Below are 11,326 nucleotides of genomic sequence, written 5' to 3'. Positions count from 1 at the left end.
GAGCCGGACTCCTTCGGTCTTTGTTCAAAACACAAACAGTCCAGTGAACCTGCAGACCTGCGCTGGCCCAATTCCATGGCCCGTTCAGAAACAGAACCTCTGTTGTTCCCTGAGCACGAGGTTCAACAGAACTGGGTTCGACTGTTCCTCCTCTGCACTGTGGTGCAGAGGGTGGAGAGGATAAAGCAAAACACAGGAGAATGAGTAAGAATCAGCTGAGGGAAATGTTGGTGAGCTAATGAGAAGGGAGGAGAGGAAGGAGGGAAGGAGTGAGTGAATGAAAGAGGAGACGGGTGAGTCGGAGCGACGGGGCGGGGAGAGGAAGTGTGGTCGACAGGAGAGGAATTTAAAGTCTCATTGTTCTGTTTCAGCAGAGACGAGAGGACGGGATGGACCTCAGCTCGGCCGCCGAGAAGGTAAAAACATCTGGGGGCGTTCTGCTGCAGAGGTCAAAGGTCAGGGGGTCGCTCAGGTTCTCCTGTTTCTGAGAAAACTTTCTTTGTGTTTCAGTTTTAGGTTCAAAACCAGCTCCTCGATTTATTTAGATTCTTTTTAGTCTCATTTATGAGTTCAAATATGTTACTTTTATTGTTATTTATTCATAAATGTGTTTTACCTCCTTTCATAGTCAAAACGACAGTTTGACGGCAAAAAATTGAGTAAAATAATACGTAAATTAGATTTAAAGTCTGCGATTCAGAACTATAGTTTTTACTATTCTGACTAATATTATGCACTTTATTTAATAATTTCATAAAAGCATCAATGATGAAGAACAAAAGGTAATGCAGGTGAGGGAATTAATGAGTTTTAATTAAATATCTGCTCATAATATAAAATTTTATTGTTCTCATAAAACCCCCAGGAATATGAATTTAGTAGAAAATAGTGTCAAAACATAAAACGAGGTTTTAAGTTGCACGAGAAAAGTTTCATTTATTATTTATTTACAGATCTGGTAAAAAAAAGAACGAGCATTTTGGACAAAAAGTTGTATAGAAGACAAACGTTTTGTGTTTCGGGGAGCGAGTGACGCAGAATTTTATGACGTTATTTGTTATCTGACTTCATCCTGGATGTTCTCAGTCAGGACTCATTTGACCCTCCGGTTCTGTTCTCCTCCTGCAGAACCTCCTGTGGTTCAGAGGTCAGTCCGATAACCCCGCGGATCAGAGCCACCTGTTTGTGTTTGATCCTTTTATTTGTGTCCCAGAGCTGGACAACGTCCCGACACCGGGATGGAAATAACTCGAGCAAAGAGCGGCGGGACGGAGCGACAGCCAGGCCAAAACAAACAACTGCACCCTGCTGCTGCCCTGGGGTCAAAATGCCCCGGGTCGTTTGACCCCAGGGCAGCAGCAGGGTTCAAAACGAACAGCAGGAAATTAATTTAATCTGTTTTATTCTTCATTTCATTGTGATGCTGCAATTAAAACTTAATGTTACAAAAATAGTTTAAAATATCAGAATTTCTGTTGATATTTTTAAACTAACCGCACCTTTAATTACAGAAAATTTCATTAATTTTATTTATCTTTTAATAATTTCATTAAATAATGTGAAACAGAGGACAAAGCAGAACCAAAACTGTAAAAAAAACAAGTTTCTCTTCGAAAGGGAAAAGTTAAACGTTTTAACGATGACTTCAGCAACATTTTACATTTTATTAAAACATCAAAGAGCTGTGAGTTTTAGCTGCTTTCATTTTGATTTTAGCTGAACAGGAAACGTTTCGGCCTCGAGCCGGACTCAGGAGAGCGAGCAGCGTTCTCCGTGACCTCCAGCCTCTTATCTCGCAGCGTTTCCTGCTCCTTACTCCTCACATAGCCAACATTTTTAAAATACTTGGGCCCGGTCCGATCCACCTCCATCAGACCCGCCTTATCGGACTCCTAAAACCACTGCAGTAACACCCCCCCCCCCCCCCCCCCACACACAACCACCCCCCCCCCCCACACACACACACACACACATACAGAGAAAGAGCGTCATTTGTAAAGAGGTCATGGTCCAGGCTCTGCAGAATCTGACATTTAAGATGATTTATGAATCAAAACATGATAATAAATAAATGTTGGCAACACAAACAAAGAGGAGATCAGATAAAAACACACAGTTTCTCTTAAATTAAAGTTTTGTGGAAAAAAATTAAGTTATTTTAAATGAACTTGAGCTTTTGGCTCCTGGTTGATTATTTATAGATGCTGTTGATTTTATTTTAAAGGTGCATCTCTGAAGAAATGAAGTATATTTTTTAAATAAAACACATAAACAACTGAACTCTGTTCCAGAGGGATGTGATGCTCAGCTGTTTCACATCCATCATCACTCGTTAGGAGCCGATCGACGATCGTTCTGATAAACACGTGTTCCTCTGCCAGGTTAGGGCTCCTAACGTCCCACGAAGGAAACCACGAAGTGTTTGTTATAAATCTGAGCAGAAGCTTCGTGAACGCAGCAGTTTGCTGCTGGTTTACGTCCAGTTGGATTCGTTTAAGGAGCAGCTGTTAGTTCGGAGACAAATCCCTGCAGCCACGTTGGTCTCCGTGAATATTTACCCCCCAGCAGAGACAAAGCTGGTGATACCTGCTGACAGACGGACAGTTGGACCCAGAGGTTGTTTTACTGTCTGGGGATTTAAAACCACTCTGTCATCTCTCGTGGTGGGATCTCTGGATCTGCTGACATGAGGACAATGAGCTGTTCTTTTAAAAATAGAACAAACGTTTCTAAAAGTTACCAACAAGTTCGGCTTCCCTGAAGCTGGCGGGCCGTCTCATGTCTCATCTGTGCTGGAAGTCTGGCATAAATGAGCAAACAGCCTCAGCTGAGCTCCAGATTATTGAGATTCAGATTATTGAGCTCCAGATTATTATAATTACAAAACACTTGATTTATGCTGCTCATGGACCTCAGAGGGTTCACGTACAAAAACACCACAAGACATTTTAAAAAGGCTCATTCTGCCTCAACGTCGACTCTTTCTGAGCTCCAGAGGGAGGGCTGGAGAAGGTTCTGCCCCAGGTTCTGTAGGGTACGAGGAATCAGAGGAACCGAGGACGGTGTGAGGAGGTGAAGAAGACCCTGAGGTCAGGAGAACTTTGTGCTGGCTGATGAGCAGCTGGAGGTTCTGAAGGACGGGTGAGATGATGTGAGAAGACGTACAGCTGGGTTCTGCAGAAACTGGATGTTTGTGAGGAGAAAGGAGGACGTGCCATTGCAGTGATGGAGGCTTGATGATGCTTCTCAGATGTTAGACGGCTGTCGAAGCTGACCTGAAGGTCGTGAGCAACAAGAAATGGTCCTGGCGTTCCGGCGGGCCTGAAGCAGGATTAGATAAATATCTGGTTTGATCCGTGCGACCGCTCTGAGCTGGAGGACCAGCGGTGTTTGGATCGGGTGTGGAGATGAGATCATCCATCCTGAATGTGTGGTTTGTCTCTCCACGCCCTCGGAGGAACGGAGAAAACGTCTTGTTACCCCGAACAGCTTTCAACAAACCGACTCCTCGTTGTTTGGATTTCTAATGGCTCTGTGTTTTTCGTGTTTTCATTTCAGTTTGGGTTTTCTCTCTGATGTTGTCGGGATTATAAACTGACATTTTCTGTTTGACCCACGTTTACAGTGAAGCCCTCGAAGGAAACTCCGACTTTTTGTTTGAGGAAACATTTGACTTGACTTTGAGCCAAACCAGGACTCTGACGAGTTCAGCCTGGAATAAGAAGCACACCTGTTGCTCATTTTGGGGTTCACGTGTTTCCCTGCAGGGTGGATTGTTGCTCTTTGTGTTGGTGCAGCCTGCAGGATGTCACCTAACATGTTCTCCTGTTGTCATTTCAAACCTTTGCCTTCAAAGTTTGCTTGAACTTTATGTGGCGGAGCTTCAGTTTCCATCGTTTCCATGTAATTTCTGTTTCCTCTCAGATGAACGCAGGAGCCAGAGGAGGAGCAGCGTCGTGTCTCGTGTGTGAGGAGAGCTGCTCTGGCTTTCAGCCACATACTTGGAGGTACAGATACAGCGTTTATTTTTTTATTCGCTCTTTATTTTAAACAAAAAGGAATTAGAGACCTTCAACGTGCACTGGGTGCACGGGTCAGGGGGAGCCTTTACCTCAGGTGGAGGAGTTCAGGTGCCTGGACGTCTTGTTCCTCAGTGATGGATGGATTGGAGTCCTCAGTAATGAGGGTGTTGCTCCAGTCAGTCATGGTGAAAATGAGTTGAGTCTAAAGATAAAGTTCTGGATTCACAGGTCCGTCTACGTTCCAACCCTCACCTGTGGTCAAGAGGTTTGGATCGTGATGGAAAGAACCAGATCCTGAATCCAAGCGTTGTGTTTGTGTGTGGGTGGGGGGCTCAGCCTTAGAGATCGGTTGAGGAGCTCCATCGTCTGGGGAGAGCTCGGCGTAGAGCTGCTGCTCCTCATCGAAAGGAGTCAGCTGTGGAGGTTCATCTGATCTGGACGCCTCCCTCTGTAGGTTTTCCAGACATGTGGGTAGACCCAGAACTCGCTGGACAGACCATGTATCCTCTCTGGTCAGGAAAACGTCTCGGGGTCCCCCAGGAGGATCTGGAGAGTCTCACTGGGAAGAGGGAGGTCTGGGTGATGGTTCTTCTGGACCTGCTGTCTTGTGACTTCACCATGGATGGGTGGTAGAAGATGGAGAAACTAAAGTTCAGTTATTGAGGAACGTGTTTTGCTTGCTGCCTTTCATGGCCGGCTTTTAATCTAAGATTATTTAATGTTTAACTATAAATGCATTTTGGTCAAACTTTGTGAATTAAATCATGCGTGATCTGTTGGCCCTCAGAGAATGTGCCGGGGAAGATGCTCAGCCACTCCTCTGAGCTCCAACACGTCTCTAAACTTAGTTTCAAATGTTGGCAGGAAAGACTGCGGTGATAAGACTTCCTTTAAGAAACGCTGCTTCTTATTTTTATTTTACAATTTATACGTTTAGGAACATCATTAATGAGTCCTTTTTGATGAATAAAGTTCAGCCACAGCTGCCGGCGGACAAACGTCTGATTTGTTAATAAAATGAAAAGTAAATAATCCAGTTGGGTGTTTGTGTCCAGGAAAGCCTGCGTGGCGTGCGGCTGCAGCACGGTGGACCACGCCGCTCCAGGAGGCCACCTGGAAGACGATCAGCGAATGGGACGCCTGCTCGCCGACTCGCCGTCCTCACACCTGTCGGCAAAGGTCAAAGGGGGCGGCGGCCTTCGCATGTACAAGAGAAACCGGATGATTGTGACGAATCCAGTGGTGTCGCGCAAAGACCCGACGTTCAGCACCACGACGTACGACTGGGCGCCGGCCGGCCTCAACCAGAAACTGGTGAGAACGGGGCGGCTGTGGCTGAGTGGTTAGACCAGTTGTCCTCCAATGGGAGAGTTGGGGGTTCGATTCTACCAGCAGTCACTTGTTGAAGTGTCCCTGGGCGAGACACTGAACCCCTCAATGCATCCGATGTGTGTCCCATCAGTGCATGAATGTGACAAAGCTCTGATTATAGATCTAGTATAGAGCTGTATGAATGAGTTCATGAGGCACAGATTGTTGTAAAGAGCTTTGAGTATCTCGATCAGATAGAAAGGTTAAATATAAGCACAGTCCATTTAGGATCATTTATCTTTAAAAAATGACCGTAAGATTAACAGTTGGATGTAGCTCAGCGTTTCTCCTCTTGTGTATAATTTGCTCTCTGAGGTCGTTGAGAACAGACTGACGGGAGCTCCAGCCTGTAATTACAGAGATGACAGACGCTTGTCGAGGCAGATCCAGACCCGGCTCGGGCCGCCTCGCTGCGCTTTGACTGATCCAGACCGTTAGTCATCGTCTCACACGCAGAAAACAGCTGCTCGGGTTTCACTGGAGGAACCGACAAGATGAACAAACAAACAATGAACACTAAACAAAGCGACTTCAATCGAAACGTTCAACTTGCCGTCGTCTTCAACGAGCAGCAAACGTCTAAACGTACTGAACTTTACTTCAAAACATGACATACGAAGGAAATAAGTCGTATTTTTGCCGCTGAACACGAGTTGTGTTTTGTTTGTGGGCACAAAGTTTAAATGATTGTAATTTATCAGGATTTTCAGTTGCATCTTTTTGTGTTTTGCATCAGCAGCAGGACTGAACCACAAGCAGTCAGATGTTTGACGGCTGCAGCTACAAGCGGCCCTCGTTAGAAATGTTGGTGTTTCAAGGGTCATAACTGTCAAACTTTTATGTGAATCACTTGATGAAGGACAGCAAACTGCCTCCCACAGTCTCAGCTTCACAAAATGTTGCTTTTGTTCAACGTCCCAGCCTCCTGCAGGGAGGTTTGGTGAAAAGACGTGAACCTCTCTGTTCTGCTGGAAAACCTGCAGAAAAGATGCGTGAATGATCTTTTCACACGACAATGATTATTTACCCCAAAGCTGCGCCTTAAACTGGTTTTGTTTGTGTGGGATAAGTAAGATTTTAAACTCTACTGTGGAGTTTACAGGACATCTGTAAAACGGATCTCCATTCCTTCAGGCCTTGCAGTTCATGCAGCTCCTCCCAAAGAGTCGGCGTCCCGTCTCTGGGACCGACGGCGCCCTGGAGCGGCGCAGGCAGCTCCTGAGCCAGCTCCCGGTCTACGATCAGGACCCCATGAAGTGTCAGAGCATCTCCAGCGAGGAGGAGGTACCAGTAGGACGAACGGCTCCGCCTGATTTAAGCCCATAACTCAAAGATGAAACGTCTCGTTCGTCTGTCTGCAGGTGTCCTCCATGATCCTGTTTGTGAAGCAGTACAAGCAGGAGGTGCTGGGGGTGGGCGAGGTGGGCTTACCTGGAGAGGGCGTGGCTCTGAAGGAGGCTGCCGCTCAGAGGACGGTGAAGGAGAATGCAGCGCAGCATCAGGACCACGGCTCGAGCAGCGTCGCCTCCTCTGCTGTGAATGGAGCCGATGATAAAACTCAACATGTGAGGAAACAAAAGGACTTTTTACGTTTCAGGACAGATTTTTATTTTTCTATAAGTAAAATTCATCACCTGCTTCCTGAACATTTCTTCCAGCGGTGTGCCGGCTGCCACGGCGAGCTGGCTAAAGACAGCCCGGTCGTTTACGCGGAGCGCGCCGGTTACCATGACGCCCAGTGGCATCCCACCTGCTTCGTGTGCTCAGAGTGTGGTCAGGGTCTGGTGGACCTGGTCTACTTCTGGTCCGATCGGAGGCTGCTCTGCGGGAGACACTATTGTCAGTCAGTGTGGCCGCGCTGCTCCGGCTGCGACGAGGTGAGACTCCGCTCCGTTTACCCGTCTGAAACCACGGCAACGTGGTGGCACTGTCAATCAAACGTGGAGGAACGCCTTTCATGAGTTTTGATTCAAGATGGCCGCCACAGCCACATCCTGCGAGATGTGCCAACGCTCTGAAACTGTCAGCCACCACATAATCTGAACCTGCTAATCTGTAGATGTGAGTTATGAAGCAGGTGGAAACGTTGGTTCACTTTCAGTTAAACCTGTCCACTCGTCCAGGAGATATTTTGCTAACAGCACGGACAAACGGACTCACGCAGGCACAGGCAGAAACATTTTACATTTGTTGTTTATTCATCTGTATCACCCCTAAAGCTTTAGACAGCAGCTCTTTTTTAACCCACAAATAAAACCTGATCATAGTTTGCCCTTCTCCTCCTTTCAGCTCATCTTCTGTACGTCCTTCGTCACGGGGACGGACGGACGGACGTGGCATCGAGAACATTATCGCTGCTGGAAATGTGGGCAAAGCCCGGACGCCCCGTGTCAGCACGCAGCGTGAAGAGTCGACGCAAACGCCTTCGAAACCAGATGCAGAAAAGTGTCAGAAAGGATTTAAAAAACAAACGACTGCTTTGATCGCTTTTAGGAAACTATAAAAATCTAAATCCTGCGAGGATAAAACGAGCTGAAAGTTTGAACGTTGTGTGTTTCGTTGTGTAGGAGGAAAGTTCAAAGAAGCTTTAAAGACGTGAACGTGTGTCTGAAGCTGTCAGAAGCTCGTGGTGCGCCCCTTCATGTTTCTCTTACACCAACGTTTTCTACATTCATGTGTTTAAAACTTCTGTCGTGACACTGATGTTCTCCAGATGTTCTGGCAGCTTCAGACAGAAGCCCTGATGGGACATTTAGGGCAAACCCATCACAAATATATTTATATATCTAAATATCCTCCCAGTTTGAGAGGTAATAAAGGGTATAAAGCAACAGATATTAGTTTATTTTCATTTTATTCTGCAGTTTGTTGATGAAAACTAAGCTAAAATATATATATATATATATTTATGTTTTTGTTTTAAAACTTAAATAATAAGTTTGAATTAATGATCTTAAAAAGACAATCAGGTCAAAAAGGGCTGAGTCTAATCTGCTTGATAAAATGTATTTTTTACATTTATATCATTGAAAGGTAAAATAAAATCAAATTCTTGTTTTTGTTTTGAATAAAAATTAATTAAAATCTGTGCTTTTCATAAACAATGTTTTAAAAACTGGACTTTATATAATTGTTTTGTTTGTGTTTCTGTTTTTACTTCTTAAAACAATAGTTTGTTTAAAAATATTTATTAAATTTTAATCCAGGCAAGAAAATGACAAATTCTTGTATCATAAAATCTAATTTGTAAAAAAGGACTTGACGCAGCGCAGCGTTCAGGATGGTGAGGATCTTTGCTCTTCGTGTTTTAAACTGTTTATCGGGTGTTTTTGGTCGAACTTTGGTTTCCCGTCGTTCAGATTTATATCTTTAGCAGGATTGTTAAAATAGTTTTAGGTGCTGATTGAACCTGAAAAGACACAGATTTAAATCAGGAACATTTTAACAGCTGCAGCTTATTTCAAATGTCTGGTTTTATTTGTGAATAAACTCTTTATCTCAGACAGTTTCTGTGTCGTGATCTTTACCTGAAACTCTGCTCGGCCTTTCATTTATACGATGATGAAGCAACCAAAACTTTTGGTCATTAGTTATGGATATTTTCACTAAATCTTTATTTATTTTCTTTATATTCTACATTTTGATGCAACTTAAAGTTTGAACTGCTGTAAAAACCTCAAAGTCCCTCAAATCTCTGTTTTGTATTACAAGAAGCAACGACTGTATTGTTGGTGTCAGGACTCAGAACCAGATGGGTCCACAGCTCTGAAAGGTGACATCAATCTTCATCTTCAGTAGTGAGGGCGTTGCCTCGGTTGGTCGTGGTGAAGAAAGGGTTGAATCAAAAGGCACAGTCTGTGTTCTAACCCTCACCTGTGGTCCTGAGGTTTGGATCAGGACCCAAAGAACCAGATCTTGGATCCAAGCAGCTGAAATGAGCTTCAGAGCGGCCGGGTTCAGCTTTAGAGATCGGTTGAAGAGCTCCGTCATTCAGGGGGAGATCGGAGTAGAGCTGCTGCTCCTCTGCATGGAAGAGTCAGCTGAGGAGGTTCAACCTGATTGGGGTGCCTGTAGGTGAACGCCTCGGTGTCCCCAGGAGGAGCTGGAGAGGGTCTCTGGGCAGAGGGAGGTCTGGGCTCCTCTTCTGGACCGGTTGCCTCCACAGCCTGACTACAGATGCGAGGCAGAAGATAAAAAACATTTTCCACTGTCGCAGAGCTGATCGCTCCAAGTCTAATTGATTTAAGATCACTCTGAGAGCACAACGACCCACATCAAAACTGGTAATTCATGAGTCAAGGGTTCACAGAACTAGTCCAGGTGATGACATCTGAAAGAAATCCATCCTGCCGGAGGCTTTAACGCTCGCCCCTCAGGAGTCAGGTGGACACCTCCTCGGCTGAGCGGGGGTCTGAGCTGACCTACTGCCTGCAGGAATGTGAGGTATTCCTGTGGTTTCTGGGTCGGCGTTCCGGGGCAGTCGCGTCACCCGGCTGATCGTCTGACTGACGCTTCCTGAGCCGTGAAAGAAAAACCAGATCTGGGTATTTTTAGTCCTGAAATGAGAGCGTTTGATTTGAGCTGCCTTTTAGTCGAGTGTTGTGTAATCAGTGAGGGGGGGTCAGAACATTAATCATCACTTCCTCTGGTTCTACACAGATTCTCCAACAGGATTTGGACTAATATGGTTACAGCTGAACATCCAAAGGTTTCTCACATCTTTGACCCGTTAGAACCAAATGAACTAAATGACTTCATCTACGTTTTTATTCAGTTCAGACTTTTTAAGCAACAGATCAAGAAGTGCAGATCAAAACACCAGGAAGGTGTCCTCCTCACCTGACATCCTAGAAGCTGTTCCTCAGTCTAGTGGTTCTACACTTAATGCTCCTCAACCTCCTTCCTGAGGGGAGTGGGGCAAAAAGTGTGTGTGCTGGGTGAGTGTGGTCCTTCATGATGCAGGTGGCCCTCTTCCTGCATCTGGAGGTGTAGATGTCTGTGATGGTGGGGAGACTGACTCCAACATCTTCTGTGCAGCCTTCACCACTCTCTGCAAAGCTTTTCTTTCTGCAGCTGTGCAGCCTCCATGCCACACGTTGATGCTGGAGCACAGGATGCTCTCCACTGCACACCTGTAGAAGGAGGTGAGGACTGAGCTTCCAGACCAGCTCGTCTCAGCCGCCTGAGGAAGTAGAGTCTCTGATGAGCTTTCTTGATCAGGCTGGTGGTGTTGTTGCTCCAGCTGAGGTTGTTGTTCAGGTGCACACCCAAGTACTTGTAGCTGGAGACCACTTCCACTGCAGATCCTCTTATGTTCAGGGGGGTGTAGATGTGTGTTTGTTCCTTCTGAAGTCCACAACCATCTCCTTCGTCTTCTTCACATTGATGATTGTTCTTCCTGCACCAGCTCTCCAGGTGTTCCACCTCCTGCCTGTAGCTGGACTCATCGTTGTTTGTGATGCATCCCACCACCGCTGTATCATCTGCAAACTTTACAATGTGACAGCCTGGATGGGTAGCTGCACAATCATACATGAGCAGAGTGAACAGGAGAGGGCTCAACACACATCCCTGAGGGGAGCCAGTGCTGAGAGTTATGGTGGAGGAGGAGAAGTTGTGGATCCTCACAGACTGAGGTCTGTTTGTTAATAAGTCCAGGACCCAGTTGCAAATGGAGGGGCTTAGTCCTAGTGTGAGTAGTTTGTCCATCAGGGTCTGGGGGATCATGGTTTTATTCAAACAGGCTTTTATGTTTTGTTTTAACCTAATATTGAACATTTTATGTTTTAGGAAGCAGCACAGCAGCTCTAAAAGTTTTAAATTACGTGTTTGAGGTGCGGGATTCTAAAAAGGTTTGCTGTGCTCTGTTTATCGGTTTATCCAAGGCATTTGATTGTTTATTGATTTATCCAAGGCATTTGATTGTTTATTGA

The 11,326-nt window shown here is 45.6% G+C and overlaps 1 protein-coding gene across 1 annotated transcript; it reads left to right on the top strand.

Annotated features, from left to right (window-relative positions):
* Positions 1–389: 389 nt before the first annotated feature.
* Positions 390–7,864, top strand: lmcd1 (LIM and cysteine-rich domains 1). The gene is made up of 7 exons (XM_037679744.1): positions 390–416; positions 3,925–4,007; positions 5,078–5,336; positions 6,528–6,677; positions 6,755–6,958; positions 7,052–7,270; positions 7,683–7,864. Exons 1-7 carry the CDS (start codon positions 390–392, stop codon positions 7,797–7,799), a joined length of 1,059 nt encoding a protein of 352 aa, XP_037535672.1. The 3' UTR covers positions 7,800–7,864.
* Positions 7,865–11,326: the final 3,462 nt, after the last annotated feature.

This window comes from Nematolebias whitei, chromosome 7 (genome assembly GCF_014905685.2).
Source record: "Nematolebias whitei isolate Nwh7 chromosome 7, NemWhi1, whole genome shotgun sequence".
NCBI classification, from domain to species: Eukaryota; Metazoa; Chordata; class Actinopteri; order Cyprinodontiformes; family Rivulidae; genus Nematolebias; species Nematolebias whitei.
This window is presented reverse-complemented; position numbering and strand designations above follow the sequence as displayed.